Raw genomic sequence first — 18529 nt, 5'->3', positions numbered from 1 at the left:
AGAATCAAAAAAGACAAAACTGCATAACAGTGTGCATGCCTGGGTATTTTTGGCCTCATACACAAATTCAATCCCATTTAAAAGATTCATTACTTAGCATGTGGAATTAAACTAAAATTAATTGCCGTCTTGTGAGCTCTGGATTGGTTTTTCAAGGCAAAGAGAAGTAGTGAAACATTACCTTGCAAGGAAACCAATAGGTACCATGCAAAATACCTGTTAAAACAGGTACATTGTTTATACCAACATACCCAGCACACAGCCCTCTATGTCTGAAACACACAAAGGTTGAGTTGCATTTTCCCCCAGTTCACATTACTAAAAATACTAGAATATCCTTAGTATATTTTGTCAAAACACTCTAATCCTCATAAGTAAACTATCCTTAACTCTGAAAATGTAAAGAGAATTTTAACCTGCTCCTTCCAAAAACACTGCTCATTTATAAAAAGTGGGAAACCAGAGTCACAGAGAGAAACACTGAAGCCAAATCCAAGATCTTCCGTCCATACTGTACATCTGCCTCAGGAATTCACTTTCATGAGACACCTCTTTCACACATGGAGACCAGCCTTGTGAAGAAAAGACTCATTTGGAGTGATGACGCACAGGCGCCCCAGATGCCGAGAAGAGTCGAGTTCTCCGTTTTGCTGTGTAAAAATCTATCTTGTAAAGCCCAGAAGTAAGCGCTCGCCTGCCATCTGCACCAGCTGCATGCCTTCTCCCCTCTTGACGTGAACGGAGAAAATATTCTCCAATCCAAGTCCACATTTTTTGTTTTCCATATTTTGGCCAATCCACTACCCGGTATTTAAAGGATCAGGCGGATCTCCCATTTATTCTAGAAGCAGGTTGAGACGGGAACATTTTTAAAAAAAGACTGTAATCGTGAGGCAATACCCACACAGCCACATACTGTAGCTACAGGTTAAGTTTCTACAAAACATGAACTGTCAACAACAGATAACAGAGTCTGTGGCCAGTTGCATAACATATTTTACCGGTCTTGAACTCTGTGTAAATCTCACTTGAAAAGCATTGCTTGGAACTGTTAAACACGCTGGAATTCATGCCATGAGAAACTGCCTACTTAAAATATTTAACACTGAAAAGGTCTTATTCCATTAGGCCGATATCACCAATTGACAGGGAAATATAAGGAATACAACCTCTTAACAAATCAGGACAACACTTTGTAGATTCCGCACACTTTGCGACTTCTCTGCCACACATAATGCATTTCATTTTTTTTTATGCTGGACTTACGACCCTTTCTTATTGTAAATCCTTTACAATGTCGCTACTGTGGTGTATATCACACCAATACTCATCATATCAGGCAAATGCGATTTTATCCTTTACTTTACACCTCAATACCTGTCTGAACTTTTATCGCCCTACTCCCCAACTCGCAACCTCCGCTCTTCAAATTCTGCCCTCCTTACTGTCCCCCAAGCCCGTCTTCATTGTATGGGTGACAGGGCCTTCTCCTGTTATGCCTCCAAGCTCTGGAACTCTTTGCCCAAGGATATTAGAGAGTCACCTTCTCTAAACTCCTTCAAATCCAGACTCAAAACCTTCTTCTTCAGAAAAGCCTTTACTTAACTGGTTCCATTCTTCACCCCTCTGCTCTTCTTAATACCACCTTCCACGGTCTCCTCTATTGTTATTGTTGTATTGTTGTAATTATAATTGTGTCCTATCTTGTGAAATCTTCTTATTTATTGTTGTAGTCTTCTTATTTATTGTTATTGTCACCCTGTAAAGCGCTTTGAGAAGCCACCTTTAAAAGCGCTATATAAAATAAAGTTTATTATTATTATTATTATTATTATTATTATTATTATTATTATTACTGTTTCAGAAGCAAAATTCCACTGCGAGTGGAAGTTGTCTTCATGAAGGGAAGCTTACTTTTAGCAGTCTTGAGGGACATCTTCACCTGTTCCTTCTCATTCTCGTTTCTGAATGTTGCATGTTGTTGTCCTGGAGAGAAAGAAAACAAGGCAACATGAGAAAAATAATCCCGACAGGAGGAGCAAGCGCTGCAGCTTTCAGAAGCAGCTTTCAGAAGCAGGTCGGCATCACGGCACAGTCTTGCAGTGCCTGGGCCATGAGTTCTATTCCCAGGGGTCTGTCTGGGTGGAGTTTGTATGTTCTCCCCATGTTCAGGTGGGTTTTTCTCCTACAGTCCAAAGACATGCAACTGGCTTCTGGGAAAAGTGGCCCTGTTGTGAGGGTGTGCCTGTGCCCATGTGTGCCCAGTGATGGACTGGCTTCCATATCCCATATCCTACCTTGCACCTCTTGCTTGCAGGACTAGGTTCTGACTCCCCCCAAACCCGTGTAGAAAAAGGACCTGCATCCTCAACTGAGGAAATAAGCAGAAGCTGCCAGTATTGCACAACTGGAGCGTGATGCAAAGCTATGGAAAGAAGGCATCCATTGAGGAGTTATTTTAAGGCAGACCATCAGTGGTATTTAAATTCTGCGTTAATATAAACGGTCTACTGACTGCGGTCACTTACAGCGAAGAAGTGTCAAGAACAAGTCATTAAGAGGAAGAAAGCATGTGCTGGGCCAGGTCTTCTTCTGCCCGTAACTTTGCACCACTAATGAAGTTCCTCACAACCTCTGGGCTTGAAGAAGCCTTTTCGGAACATAGACTTCACTCAGATAAGAGAAGATCACTTTAATAGCACTTTATTATTGAATACCCCAGCTTGCTCTCCACGAGACAGGCAGGCACACAGACAACAAGGGCAACACGTTCATGGTCCAAATTTCAAAATGCACCTCATTTCGACAGCCTAAACATCTAGTTGAGAATACCGGCCTTGTATTCTCATTATCACCGTTAAGAATAACTTGGCAAACACCTTTACTGCAACAATTGAGAATATTAACTCCCGGCACCGATGCAGTGTTTTACACCCCAAAGGAAGTGTTTAACATACAGCAGGGGATCATTTCATCCACCACTGAAGTGCAGCACCTGCAGACGGGACGCACCAACTACACACCGGATTAGGTGGAGAAGTGAGAAAATTGCTTCAGCTCTTGCGCTGTTGGGGGGGGGGGGGGGGGGCTGGGGGAGGGGGGACTGTACCGCTCTGCTGGTGACATGACTTTTGCACACTTCAGCCCCGTCAGACGACGCGATTCTGGAGAAAACCACAAGCCCCTCATTTTTACCTCAAACGAAGGCCTGGGGATTATAAAGGATTACTGAACATCTGACGCCACGCATACTGTAGCTGCTGGTTGTTTTCGAGATTACAGCCAGGAAATCTCTTTATTTCTAGGCGACGCACATGAGACCACCGATGTGGTCTGCAGATATTTCACAAAACAGTATAAAAAAGTGCAACAAATCTCTCCGACTGATTTATACACCTTTCATTAAAAAGGTTTATAAAGCCAGGGAATTCACCTGGCTTTACCAGCCTGAATCCTTCCAAGGGATTAATTTTGAGAGACAATATACATGAAAATTATTTCAACCACTTTATAAAGAAAGAGAAACAAAGCTCATGTTCAGGGATTATGGTCTACTGCATTAATCTAATGCCCTAAACAAGGCACCTCATATTTTTATGTGCCACTGCACTGCATATTAACTGATTACATACTTTGGAGGGCTTTTATTGTGGTCTGATTATTTTAAGAACTTTTAGTTTCACTTTATTGAAAAGAAAAGCACCTCATAGAGATACCTCGCTGTATGAAGGAGGTTTTCCATATTTCCCAGAAACCCAGAACGAACCACAGTTTCAGTCTGCCAGTTATAAATTACAAAACCACTTTTAAGTACTTGATAGCAGATCCCCACTGCGAAAAAAGGAAGAAACAAAGTTGCTTTTAGCAGTTTGTATATGGTACGGTTATAAAGTCGGGAAACCATCACAGCAGCCCTGTTTGCATTCTGCAGGTGGGAATCCAAACTCTTTAAGTGCTCAGATGTGTTTGATAGTTAAAAGAAATACTTCGGATTACAAGGAGTTATAACAGAAATGTCTGCATATATACAACATGTAAATCCAGGAGGATAAAGTATATCAATCTTGTAAATCTACAGCTTTCAAACAGACTATAAAAGAAAATCAGTATTTTCACTCTGCATTGGGAACTAGGTGCTCATTTCTTTTTTTTTTATGCAAGTCATCACGGCCACATTTGGTCTTTGATGTAATGTTTTCACAGGTATTTCCAGAGATTGTCTTCAAAGCTCAAAAGCACCGCCAAACAGCTGGATGAGATTTCCTCATCTTGTTATGCGGCAAGTGCCTTACTGTAACTTACTGTCTCGCCAATCACACCGATCTCCTGTGCCTCTCAAGACAGACGCAGCCACACACCTCAATAACATCTCAATCTCAGCTGTAGAACATGACCTGCAGCGCAGACGACTTTCTGACCCTCAAGTGAAATGAGCAATCTTCTGCGCATGTTAGCATAACTTCTTCCAGTCAGGTGTTGTTTTTCCAATTTTGTGCACTTCATTGCACCTAAAGAAATCAAGGCTGATGTATCTTCAATATCAAAGCCCGTAGCACAGCAAATTACAGTGAAATAATGTTATATTGCAATTAAAGATTGCTATAAACGTACAGCAAGTGTCACAAAAACTGAAACCATGATGACACACAGAAAAAGGGAAGAGAGATCCTGGTTCTTCCCTTTATTATAATGTGACCACAGTGAGGCCATGTTCTCTATAATCTAAGTAATTCAAGAAGATGCTAATTTGCAGACTGTGGCTCAAACCATAATACACAAGTCACCAAAAAGACCACAGAGAATCCTTATTTTTACCCATATTCTGGGGATCAGTGATTATTCTTATTTTCTTGGGTTAAGAAAAAAAAAAGACAGCTCTTAAAGTGAAAATTTAAATAATGCAATTGCGATTCTTTGTAATATTCACTTTTGTTCTTTTTTCAAAGACTGCTAGCAGGCCTTTTAGAGACATGCCACAGTTGCTAAAGACAACACCGTAAACTGTATAATGTTTCTACATGTATGAATGGGAAATCCCCAACTCATACAGATCTTTTCAGAATATAAAAAAAATAAATTTGGCCCAACTTGCCGCTTACCTTGGCACAGAATTAGAGTCAATATCTTAATAATTCTATTACCAAAGCATAAGAGGTTGTGACTCTAATGCACTCTCTTGGATATGTTTTATGTTTCATCCATATTAAAATCATGTTTGTGCTTATACAGAAGTATGTGACTTTACCTCGTGGTTATGCTCTCTTAATCAATCCTGAAGGAGGACAAGAGCAAATCACTGACAAACCTGACTGATTCGATTTCGTATCTTCCCTGCCTCCAGAAAGAGTCTCACTAGACTTGGGGCCCCTCCTTTAAAAAGAAAACAAAACATCCTAGTTGGCTCATTCTCCTATTAACTTGTACTGTATCTTTGCCATTTAACCTGGTTATTAGAACAAAAAAAAAACTGCGATGTTGGTCCTACATAAATGAGAAGCACCAGCCTTCTTTAAGGTATATTTATCACTTCCACCGAAGAATAATACCAGCAAAATCCTAGAATTATGGAATCACGCCTCTGCTTGGGTTATAATCCATGCAAGCAATTTTTTTTTTAATCAGAGCCTCTGGCAGATCGTTTTATTTCCATCAGAAGAGAAATATAAGCCTCTTTTAAGTGAAATCATACCTCGTGATGATGATATGAAAATGCAGAACAAAAAGCACCTTCATTATAACCACTGAGCGATCTTTGTGCTGCTAGAAACTACCGAATTCCACTTCAATCTCTCTCTGTGTGGACAGTCACTGATACCATGAGACAGTCATGGGAAGAAAAAGGCACAGCAGAATCTATATATAACATATACAGCAGAATATAGGCATCCACAAGAGGAGAACAGAAAACAGATGAACAAGACTCCCCACACCCCTCTGTATTTCCAGAATTCCTTAAAGGCATAACACCCCCCAGCCCAATGTTTGCTGCATTTTCACAGTTTTCCATGAGCTGAAGAGGGAAAATGTGTTTAATTCAGTGAGTGCACATCACTTTGGTGTGTCTTCACTATTAATGTAGTCAGCCGGTACGTATTCTGTGGCCCCCTACTGCAGATATTAATATCTCTGTACTTCAAGTGTTCCACAGACACAGGGAAATAATTACAGGAAAAAAAATATTCTGAGAAATGTCTCGGATTCGACACCTGCGTTTCCAGCCTGTAATCCCTTTCCCATGTTCAAACAGCAATGCGAGTTATGAAAATGAGACTAGGATAGCCAGACGTGTTGACATAGGAACACACTGCAAACTATTATTTCAATGTCATAAGGCATTTTCTAGAGCCATCTTGCCTTAACTGTAAGTCCAAAAAACTCTCTTAACGACCTCCTAAAAAAACAAGGCAGCCTTGTCTCACCCTGATATTTTACGGTGCTGAAATCTAATTCCTAATGTTGAATGTCAACATTGTGCATTCCCAATATTCCTTCGCAGTATTAATTACTGTCAACACAGATTAAGATTTGCATATGTTTGAAGGACATATTTCATTTTCTGCACTTGTGTTACAGTCTACCTATAATTGAGCAGAGGAATGCATTCCTCCCACAGGCGAACAGTGAAAACCACAAAAACACAGAGCTCAGCGAGACAGACTGGTCTGTCCCAAAAATGTGCCAAAGCTAGATTTCAAGCCAACCAGCACCGTAGGGAAGATCATTAAATAATTCAAGATCAACCTAGGCAGACAAATCCAGTGGAATAGAATGGAAAAAGTCCTTTTTCCCTACAAAGATTAAAGCGGATCAGCCTTGGATGGAACCAGAAAAATACTTCATAAAACCTGGAAGTCGGTTAAGGGTATATAGCAAGAAAGGCTTTACTTGAAATGGGGGGAAAAAACAAATTGTGAACATTTGAAAATACCATTCCCACTGGGTGTTGGAAGTAAAAAAAAAACATTCTGCTCATACAGTAAAGCTCAAAATCACTTCCAAACTCTTTCATCTATACATGTAAGCTTAAATCTAGAAGAAATAATATCGCAAACTATTTTTCGCTGAGCTAGAGCAAAAAAAGGAACCCGGTAATTAATCTTCTACAAAGTTAATGACTATCCAAGCCCACACACATGTACACAGCCAGCAGTGCTTCTTGAGAGGCTGCCAGCATGGGCAACATCTGCTCTTAAGCATACTGTAAAGCACCAAATGAAAGGGGTGATGTTTATTTCACTTAGTTAATTTTTCGCAGAGGTGCCCATAAATCAGCTCTTAAAAGCGGGTGCATGCAGACATCATTAATTCAGTAAACGTTAGAGGCCTGGAAGACATTGTAGCCATAACCAGCTCCACACACAGTGTGTTGAATTAAGCAGTTTAAGCCCCCAGGAAGGGGAAAAGAACAGGAAGCGAGGGTTAATCAGCATGGGAATGACCTTGAATTTACATGCGGTGTACACCTCATTCAAGAGGCACAAGAAGGAATTCGATTTTTGGAGTTTTCTGAATTTCTTTTAGAACCACAAAGCTCAGCGTTCCATTCTCTGATCTGAAAAGTCACGCCACACTACCTTAGGTGCCATTTTTGAGACTAACTAAAGTTGCACCTAGCAGAGAGTTTGCTCAAACAAAAGCATGTTACAGCCCCTTCCGAGCTCACTGAACCTGTGGTTAAATCTACCACACTTAATTTTTAAACTTCAGTACACCTGCATTTAGAGATGCACTAGCAAGTTTGATAAAAACACTACTTACTGAGAACTGTGCTCCGTCAATAAGATCTGAATAAACATACATTATACAAACCATGGATCTTTTAAATGACAGAACCTGTACAATTTGACAACAGCAACAAAGGGAAATTGAGACTCACAGAGGAGAAGCCACACTACACTGTGAGAACTGTGCCTTTGAACATCAAACAGACCGTGACCATTAACATTGTATTGACGGTAAAGCATTTCTTAGCATTAATTAAGTTTCATAAGAGCGTGTTCCTTTCGCATTGCTCTGCTACAGATGAGGTTATTTCTGGGACTTCATCGTCCAGAGATACAGACTCTTCATGAAAGTGGAGCACCACAGTGGGCTTTGATTTTCTTTGTGGGGGTTATTACACAGGCTGCACAGTGAGGCAGTGGTTGGCACAGAGCCCTTTGTTCAATTCCCGGGATACTATCTGTGTGGAGTTTGTATGTTCTCCCCCATCCCCCACGGATTTTCCACAGGTACACCAGTTCCCTCCCACGTGTCCAAAGACGTGCTGGTAGATTCATTGTCTACGGGGGAAAATTTGTCCCGCTGTGAGCGTGTGCGTTTGAGTCTGCAACACTGCACTGGATACAGCAGTCAGAAAATGTTCATTATTTTACTGCTAAAACAATTTTACATTAGTTAACTATTTGACAGCTTTGCTGTAAAAGTCAGGTGTCCCATGCTTTTGGAACAAGAAGTCAAAATAAGGGCAGATACTGGAGTTGGTCTAGTTTATTTTTTTTCTTTTCCAGGAGGCTGTTGTCCTGAATCAGATCTACAGATTTATCTATTTCTGAAATACAGTATCCACATTTCCTGTTCCATTCATTTGCTGGCAGGGGCTGTTCTGCGCAGACATTTGTTCCACACCAAATGTCACTTGCTTATGTTTACAACTTTGTAATTTATTTATGACTCAGTTGATTTCTTGTTTTACAAAATGATAACAATCGGTTAAGATGTTTACAAGAGCTAATTTGGCATTGCATATGTGCAGTCTACTGGCAACCTCCCTACAAAAAAAACAAACTAAGAATAATAAAAAAGTATTTAAGAACTAAACAAAGCTTTTAGAATAATATGATCCAATTATATAGAAAGTATTTGAGCACCCACAGAACTGGAGCCTAACCTTTAAGGTTTTTAATCCCCATAAGAGGAGTTTAAATACTTCCTTCTCATGTGTTTTGAATAAAAGCCCATAATTTTTCTGATAAACTTCATTTGACACTGGTGTACAAGGAATGTTGTGCACGAAGCAGAAATGTTAGCACTTGAAACATGATAGTGAACGCAAGAATGGATAGATTACATGGAAGCTTCGGGAAGCAGAAGAAATCGAAAAGCCTTTCTACAGTACTTCCGAAAGAGCCTTTGCTGTACATTGAAAAAAATGGAGAAGATCCATTAAGAACAAGAGCACCCCCAGTATGCAGGATGATTCAATAAAACCAATTTTATAGAACCTATCTATGTTGGGGGGGCCTGTTCTGAAAAATAAAATCAATACAAACACATTACCCCAAAATGTCTCCTCTGCAAAAAATCAGCACAGTAGAAGATGCCCCCCCTCAAGGACACAAGCACAGAACAAACCTGCCAGTAATACGCATTTGCCACATTTCTTTGAAAACACAGACTCGTTTGCCACACAAACTGCACCGGAGATCACTATGTATGACATATCACTACACAGAAATTGACAATTCTCGGTTATGCTACTTATGTGACAAGCAGAAATGCGATGCCGATCACAAAGGAAACTGCCACAGCTTTTGGCCCTGAGAATGTATTACGCGCAAAAGAAGAAACAAGAAGAACTTGAAGTGCATGATATAAAAAAACACAGATGATGCAAGAGTCACTCTACCACCTGATCAATGGCTTCACACACACTGTTCTATGGAGCACACCCTTGCTTAAAATCAATGCTAGGGGCACTAGGTCAGTGATTCTTCTAAAAGGAAGAGCACATACTCTAGACCCAGACATTTTCTTTTTTTCTGCCCTTTTCACTCCAAGTTTTCTTTCCTTCTTTATGTAAAAATCAATTATTGGGCAGCCTTATGCTGAAATTCTAGCCCTTTTGATATAAGCAAACAGTTAATCCTCATTTTGGTACCACAATGAGTAATCTTTCAGCCACGTATTCATATTGAAGCTCTTGAAATATGTCAACATTTATGAAGATCCGGACTGTGAATTAAAGAACGCTTTAGCTTTCCTCTTTTCCTCAAAGCGGTTATGAAACAAAAAGCCTTTGGACTCAGGGCTGACAGGTTGCGAGTTCATGCTCCTGCTGCTGTACCTTGAGCGACGTACTTTACCCCAGCTGCTCCTGTGCACTGAAAAATAATACCCCTGTGGCTTTGGTATGGACTTTACCTTTTTTTTTTTCCACTGAATGATAATGTCACAGTACCAGGACATATAAATCATCAGTGTCAAACAAACAAATCATTCGACCTTGTGGGTTGAACAGTAACAAGAATTATTGCCAACTGCAAAGATCTTCAGAGCCATCTCCCCCCCCCACCCCCCTCTACATTTGTGCGACAAACACAGCACGAATGGCTTAAGTGAAAGATACTTACTTTTACTTTTACTTTTTTTGCAGGTATGCGATTTAAGCACACACCTCTCTTACGTGTGGATTGAAACAAGGAATGTTGGTACAGTACATGCCTCAACTGTTAAGGGTGCAAAAGCAGGAACACATTACACCTGTCTTGGCATCCCTGCCCCGACTGCCTGTGATTTTCAGAATTGGCTTGAGATTTTGCTTCTGACATTTAAATATGATCACTGAACAGCCCCTTTCTATTTTAAAGGACTGCTCCAACTACAGACTTCCTCCCAGATCTCCAGCCCCTTCCTATTTTAAAGGACTGCTCCAACTACAGACTTCCTCCCAGATCTCCTTCCCATTCCTTAGACTTAGTCTTCCGTGGCGGAACTGTCACTGGAATGACCTGCTCCATGATATTACGGCAGTCGAGTTCTTGACAGCATTTGAATCAAGAGTAAAAACATATTTGTACAAGAAAGCCTGTATTTTATACTGCTGTACTGATTTGGGTCCATTTTATTACAGTATTGTTTTTTTTTTTATGCTGTGGTGTCTGATTTTATTCCGTATTGTATCCTGTTTATTATTTGAGTTGAATACAGTATATTCAATTGTACTGTACCGCACTTTGAGATTGACCTATGAAAAGTATACTATAAATAAAATGAGTAATCACACATTACTCACAAATTGAGTTTTTTGCTTCGTTTTACAATGCTGTGTTAAAAGCTTAGTTTGAGTGAAAAGAATCCAAGTGTCATTTAGCAATCTTTAATTCATATTGTTCAGAATCTCCAAACACTTGATCACACCACCTTAAGGTAGACTAGAAATGAACAACTAATATGAAATACTGTACTGTCTAATCCATTCCATTTAACACTTCTGACGTGTCGGCAGGACTTTGTCATCACTAGCTTATTTGTTCCACTCTACACCTCCACAAAGCAAAAAAAGCTACAAAATACAGATCTTGGAGGCTTACTAATCTACAAACAAAAAGGCTAAATTTTCAGTTGAAGACCGCCGTAGAATTGTGTTCCTATACAAAAAGGAAAAGCATTGATTGCATGGAGTACACCAACGCAAAATGACTGACATTTACCAGGTTGTTTATAGTAATATGCTATTAAATTACACACAAAAGTCCATTACCAAGTAACAACACTTTTTAAAAAAAATAAATCACAATTTAACTGTGCATCCATCTTTTGAAAGATATATACTGTTAACATGTTAGCGAATTAATGTATATAATATTCAAGAACAGTTACCCCCCCACACAAGAAAATAGGTACCCTATATTTTTAAGTCATCGTAGAAGAGCAATTTTGCTGACGAATATTTTTTTTAAGCAAATACTCTCAAACATATCAACAATATTTAAAATGACACCATCTGTCTCTATTTAAAAAAAATACCAATGATCTGGAAATAATGATTTGGCCTCACAGTTTACTTTTATTTCATTTCGTGATTACGTGCTTAGAAAGTCAGGCTGTGTAGATTCTGTAGTAATGATTAGGTTACACGATTCAATTACTGGCAGCTTCGAGAAAGCCAAGCTTTCCAGTCTGCCTAAAAACATTAATTATTTTAATTTAACATTAATTATAATTTTCATTAAATTATCAAAAATGAAAATCCGTTTCTCCAGTTAATGGCAGTAACAGATGATAATTTACTATGAAAACCACACTGTCCTGCCATAGTTTGGTGAGAAATGCATAAGGGACTCGGAAAATGTATGGCAGAAAAAAACCCAGCGCTATTAAATGCACTGAAGTTAGAAGTCTCCCTTTTTCCTCAAGTCAGAAAAAATAAACATATTTGCTTTGCTTATCAGCTTGAAACATTCCTCGTGTAGGTCTGAAAAAAGGATGAACCATTCACAGATAAAGCGGTACTATAGAAATAGTCGCTTAAAAAGTACCCGCAACACGACAAACCAGACGCAAAATAATAACTTTTCAAATCCTTCCTTTTCAACATTCCTTTTAAAGACTTTTTTTTTTACATGAAAATGTCTGACTGGCATCTTGATGGGTAAAACAGAGACACATACTGTATGTGCTTTCAGCCAAGGTTATCTGGAAAACTTCCAAGACGGGACACTTTCACAAGGGAGTAAATACACTGTTTGTTATAAGTTTAACTATGGTGTGGTGACATCTCCATCATGCCAAATGAGTTGCACAACAGGACTTGAAACAAAACTAGAATATAGGGGAACAAAAACGCTCCTTAGTCTGAACAAGAGAAAAAAAAATGGAATCTTACCCTTTGTTTTCAGATTAGCCCAAAAGATTGGTCAGGATCCAGAAACAGTCCATTTTTAGAGGTCACAGTGGTTACTGTCGAAGGTTAGAACTTGAACTACAAGCTTTTAAAAACATATGTGCATCTTAAAGTAGACACAAGACAACAATTTTACCATTTGTGGACAGGTTATTTCTGTTATTCCCTGGCAGATATGAGGTTGAAATTTTGTGCACGGATGATAAAGAGTCGAAAAGTAAAAAGATACAGTACCTTAGTTTCGGCCTAAGCATTGGTATGTCGGTGATATTACAACCTTTACTCTGTCCTTGTTGGAGATGGTGTTCTGTGCCATTAGTCTCAGGTGGCTAAATACTTTCCTGTCATATAAATTTTGTACTGCTAGTAATATCACCCCGGTTAATTAAACATAGATTCATTATCCAACATACACCACTGCTGAACTATTAACATGCTATTAAAGATGTCGCTTATTATTCTTCTTATCAAAACTGTTTCTATCTATATATACACAGGATAAACAGACCATCATAAAGTAAACAAATTCATAATATTAAATAATACTTCTGCTATTAGGAGTGAGTTCTCCGATTCTTCTCAAGAAGTTCTCCGATTAAGGGCCTTGCAAGCAACAACAACAACAACAACAAGGCTCTGTGGTTATTAAAATTAACAGTTGTGCAAATGAATAGTCCTACCTTTGCTACAGGCACATGAAGAGTCAGTTTCCCTAACAGCTGCTCGGTACATGTAGAACATGTATGACAATATCCGAAACTCATATTTTCACACACAACTGTCATCGCCTCAACAAAAGTTTACATTATTTTAAAAATAGCAGTTTTGACACTAGGCCACGTGTGACATTTAGTTGGAGACCACTTTTCAACGGAAGCTATACAACAGACCCTTGACGTATTTCAGGTGGGTAGCTGCGTCTGCATGCGTAGTCTGCAAAGGAACAAGAAGTAGGTTTATTCCACGCTGAAAAGAGAAGAGAGACAGCACAACGTTTCGGCTGTGGAGCCTTCTCTATGTTGGTTTGTTACCATAGGGACGTTCTCCCGGGTTTTGCACGAAAAATAAAAAAAGAACTACAAGACACCCACAGCTCATACCGCCTCTTTGCGGCAAAGCCGTACAAGGGGGTTATGGAACAGATAAACTTGATTTGAACACTGCTACCAGAGAGCTGCTAATATGTGCTAAATCACTGAAGAAAACGCGACTTTTACACTTGAAAAGACTTTAAGAAGCTACTGCCGTATTTCACGAAAGGATATTTAACAAAGGTTGAATTGTTTTGTCTGATCTTTGAAAGTGCTGATAGCACAGACGGTCAGAGTTAAAGAACGAATAACGGAATACATATTCATACTGTATATCCATACAATCCAAGAAGTCCTGCGCTGTCGACCATTTTGCAATTTAAACCCCAGATCTCACACTCCGCTAGAGGAAAAAATCGGATTTTACAGTTACATTATTGCCAAATTGTATCTACACAATGTAACTCAACCTCAAACAAAACAAAAACGGAAAGTTTATTTAAGAGACGCCCGTTGTTCAAACCAGGTTTCGGATATAGGGCTGTTTGCCATTTGGTTTGCGGGGATTGTTTTTTTTATTATTTAATATTGTAGCACGTTTATCAGTTGGTTCCTGTATCGAGGGACAACGGAATGTTTTCAAGCATCACAGTATGCCGTTGTAATCAGAACGGGTATCATACCGAAATTATTTAAAACTCGTTTTTCCGTTATCACTTATAATTTAACATTTTCGAAAATATTAAGTTACATTTTAAAGAGAAACACATGAGATAACACCCCACCCTCTTGTCCGGAGTGTCTGTGCTACCTCATTTTGAGGCGGCAGGAAAGAGGCTATATAAAAAACATCTTTGATGCAAACGGAAAAATACACCGCTTACCTTAAATATTTTGAGTGAAATCTCGTCTGTTTTCAAATCCACATATTGTCATTAGAAATAAAATACAGATTTCGTTAAAGGGAGTAATTCAATTATCCCGTATTTCCTTTCTTACCGCACACCAAGAGATACTTGTGCACGTAAAAAAAAACAATGCGTGCTGTTATGCTCAGGATATAGAGACCGCAATGAGAAGCAGCTCTCCGTGCTGACACTCCTCCGTGTTATATAGGACGTCGTCCACACTACGTTTAAAAAAAAAGTGCAGCCTGTATTTTGCAATACGAGTGGGATCTGTAATATAGAGCGAACCAGAGGCAGGAACATCACATGAGGATGATCGTTTCCATTGGTATGCGCCCGAAAGCAAAGCGCATGCGCACGCAAGAATTCACTGCGGCCCTTAAACAGAAGATGATGGATGGTTTATTGACGCACACAGTTTTCTATCGTCTTACAGGCTATAAATTCACAATTGTTTTCACACGCGTGACAAGGGGCTGAACACTATCCTATACACATTCTTGGAGAGTGGTGGGGGATAAACTCCACTTTACTGCAATGGTGCCAAAAACACCTTAGAAAACTTGAATGAGATTCCTTTTCTGCCTGTAGTGTTTAAAGAATGAACCATTGGGTTGGAAGACAACTTGGAGAAAGTTTATGTAGAAGCGGCAAGTACACAACAAGTGCTCGATAAAAAGTTCATGTCAAGTATAGTCAATATACTTACGCTATACGCCAAAATCTCTTGACAAGCCAAACATGAGAGGAGGTCACCAGTTTTGACGAGACCAAACTGAAGCAGATGGAGACTCAAGAGAAAAACTTTGAAAACTGCCTTTTTTTAACATTCATCAGCCTCCGGCGTGTGCTGTCCAGGTACAAACACTTCAGAGCCACATTGAAGATGACACCTGACCCTTTCTGAGCAAGACACTTAAAAGACTTCAGAGGTAGTGGCACAGCCTGTTTTGTGAGCTGAGCTTTTGCGCTTGTAGCATGACTTTAGCTCTCCATCGCCTTGAACGTCTGGGCAAAAACAAAGTGGAATACATTTCCGTTGAGCTTTTTTTTCCACCCCAAAGAAATATAAGAAGCGATCTCTAAAGCCAGTTTACCTTCACAAATATTACACAGCGTTCCAGTCCTCCACAGTTCTCCCGAGCGCTTGCCAGAGTAATGACTAATAATTGCTATCTAATTGTCCCAACATCAGTCTCAGTTTCATCTCGATAACACATAAATGATTTTTTTCTTGTAGTCGTAATAATAATAATTAACAATTGTTTACACTCATATGGTGCTTTTCTGAATCTCTCCACCACCACCAGTGTACAGCCCCCACCTGGATGATGCGACGGCAGCCATAGTGCACCAGTACTCTCACTACACATCAGCTATTAGTGGGGACGAGAATAGAGTGATGAAGCCAGTTTAGAGATGGGGATTATTAGGAGGCCATGATTGGTAAGGGCCAATGGGAGTTTTGTCCAGGACACCAGGGTAACACCCCTACTCTTTTCAAGAAACACCCTGGGATTTTTAATGACCACAGAAAGTTAGAACCTCAGTTTTACGTCTCATCCAAAAGACAACACCTTTTTAGGGCATCCCCATACCTATATTGGGGTATTAAGACCCACATAGACCCACATAGACCCCCCTGCTGGCCCCACTAACACCTCTTCCAGCTGCAACCTTAGTTTTTCCCAGGAGGTCTCCCATCCAGGTACTGACCAGGCTCACACCTGCTGAGCTTCAGTGGGCTGGGGCTGGGAGCTGCAGGGTGACATGGCTGCTGACTACAAATTTACATATTCCAGATCAGATGGAAATGTAAGATGAAAAACTTCACTGGACAACATTTAAGCAAGCATTTAAGCAAACACAAACGTTCACACATTGGATTTCTACGCAAGACATGGGTATTTCAATCTTTTATGGAAATCTTCTGCTTCTGGCTAATACTGTACATGGATCAGATAACAAACTTTTGACAACTGTGGATCATTTGGTAGACCTTCGCACCTAGTTAGTATATAGATCAGGTAGAAAAATTTGATAATTGATCACCATCGGTCTAATATTCTGAACCTAATCAGACCAGGTTAACAAAATGTGACAGGGATCTACTGATTGAATTTCCTACATTATCTGTTAAATGGATCAAAATAAAAATTGTGTTTTGTTCTGTATAAAGCCCAGCCTGCCACCTCAAATTGAATGGTTAATTATGAAACTTACTAGCTAGAAAGAAAAATAGCTATTACAATTTTGAATGAATGATGCAGTGGAATTCAATTAGCTGTTTATTTTATTGTTATTTGTTTTTCTAGGTATCTTTCATTTTGTCAAATAATAAAGCTAAAGCTATTCCTTGACAGAGCCAACCCTAGAATTCATTCTTCCCATAACTGTCAGTGACTCATCACTGTTTTGCGTCTTTATACACACCTTGCAACGATTAATATTTTTAGCATATACGGATAAGATTTCTATAATCTGACTCACATCTGTCAACATAGTATTTTATTCAAGAATTGGGAACAGGCTTTCACTATGACAAGTACAACTGTTTTGCCTATTTAGATGAGTTTTTAAGGAAGGATACAGTGCCTAGAAAACTTTTTTGAGCCCACTAGTTTGGACCTTATCCTCATTTATTTAGACGCAAAAATTACTGCAATTAGATCTAATATTAATAAATGATAATTCCTTACGCTTATATAGCACCTTACTGGGCACTCCACTCAAGAGTGCTTTACAGTAATGAGGGACCCTCCTTCACCACCACCAGTGTGCAGCCCCACTTGGGTGATGTGACAGCAACCAGAGTTTGCCAGTACGCTCCACACACACCAGCTCTCAGTGTGGAGGGGTGATAAAGCCAATTCATAGACAGGGGTTATTAGGAGGCCATGATTGGTAAAGACCGATGGGAAATCTGGCCAAGACACACCCATATTCTTTTCAAGAAGCACCCTGGGTGTTTTAATGACCACAGAGAGTAAGGACCTCTGAAGGACGGTACCTTTCTGCAGTACAGTGTCCCCATCACTAAGCTGGGGCATTAGGACCCACACAGACCACAGGTTGAGCGCCCCCTATGGGCCCCACTAACACCTCTTCCAGCAGCAACATTAGTTTTTCCCAGGAGGTCTCCCATCCAGGTACTGACCAGGCTCTGGACCAGGACTGAATCCATACAGTGTGTGGAACCCTCAGTTCAGTAACTGGTGTCACCTGTCCTCAGCAGTCTTCAACTAGACTTTAACTGTGCATTAATCTCCTTCATAGCACAAGCTTTTAGGAATTTTACCCCATTCTTTCTTACAAAAAAGGCTGCTAGGTGGCATGATGCAGTCCAGTACCTTTCCCTTAGGTCTGGAGAAAATGGATATAAAACATAGGCCAGACTGAAATTTCTAAACGGGACTGCTAACATCTAAATCAACAGTGCATACAGTTTCTTGGAATTGTTTTTCTTTCATCTTATCTGCTTCAAGATAAAGACTCCACTATTGAGAAATGTACCTATTAATAAGAACTCGCTTTATTTTTTTAGAACCACACCTCGTTTTCTGCAGCTATGAATAACCTGGATTCCAGAGCAGACAAGATTATGCTCTCGGAGGCTGGTCCAGCAGTCGCAGAGCTCTCACACGCAGACTCAATTAAAAGACGTCAACTAGCCCGCTCGTCACTGGGCGAGCAGGTCTGCGTACGGCGAGAGGTAGCTCTCGCACATAGACGCACGGAATAACATGCAAACTCCACTCGGATCACACTTTTAATCTTCAAGGCCTCCCAGCAGTAACTTTTCTGGTACAGAATTCTTGTTAATCCATAACAATTATCTACAAGGGAGAGGAGATGCATATCCATACAGTCTGGGTGAAAGGGAGGATTTATGATGTCTAACCCTGTGTCACTGTCTCCTCAAAGGGTAAAAAGACAATCGTATTAGCATCTCATGGTGACTGGGA

At 39.8% G+C, this 18529-nt stretch overlaps 1 protein-coding gene across 4 annotated transcripts in view; it reads right to left on the bottom strand.

The window, feature by feature from the left end:
* st3gal4 (ST3 beta-galactoside alpha-2,3-sialyltransferase 4) overlaps nt 1–14900 on the bottom strand; it is a 34913-nt gene extending 20013 nt beyond the window's left edge. Inside the window, exons 1-2 of one of the 4 annotated variants that reach the window (XM_069183126.1) lie at nt 14541–14900; nt 1915–1986 (exon numbers count right to left, since the gene is read on the bottom strand). In XM_069183126.1, the coding sequence (XP_069039227.1) occupies nt 1915–1936 (22 nt within the window). In that variant the 5' untranslated portion in view covers nt 1937–1986; nt 14541–14900. Of the gene's footprint in view, nt 1–1914; nt 1987–12607; nt 13114–13305; nt 13774–14540 lie in introns of those variants that run through there. The other 3 variants (XM_069183122.1, XM_069183123.1, XM_069183127.1) reach the window with 3 other exon arrangements.
* Nucleotides 14901–18529: the final 3629 nt, after the last annotated feature.

The sequence above is a fragment of the Lepisosteus oculatus genome, chromosome 23, assembly GCF_040954835.1.
Source record: "Lepisosteus oculatus isolate fLepOcu1 chromosome 23, fLepOcu1.hap2, whole genome shotgun sequence".
Taxonomy (NCBI): Eukaryota; Metazoa; Chordata; class Actinopteri; order Semionotiformes; family Lepisosteidae; genus Lepisosteus; species Lepisosteus oculatus.
The sequence above is the reverse complement of the archived record's forward strand: the minus strand, read 5'-3'. Positions and strand labels throughout refer to the sequence as shown.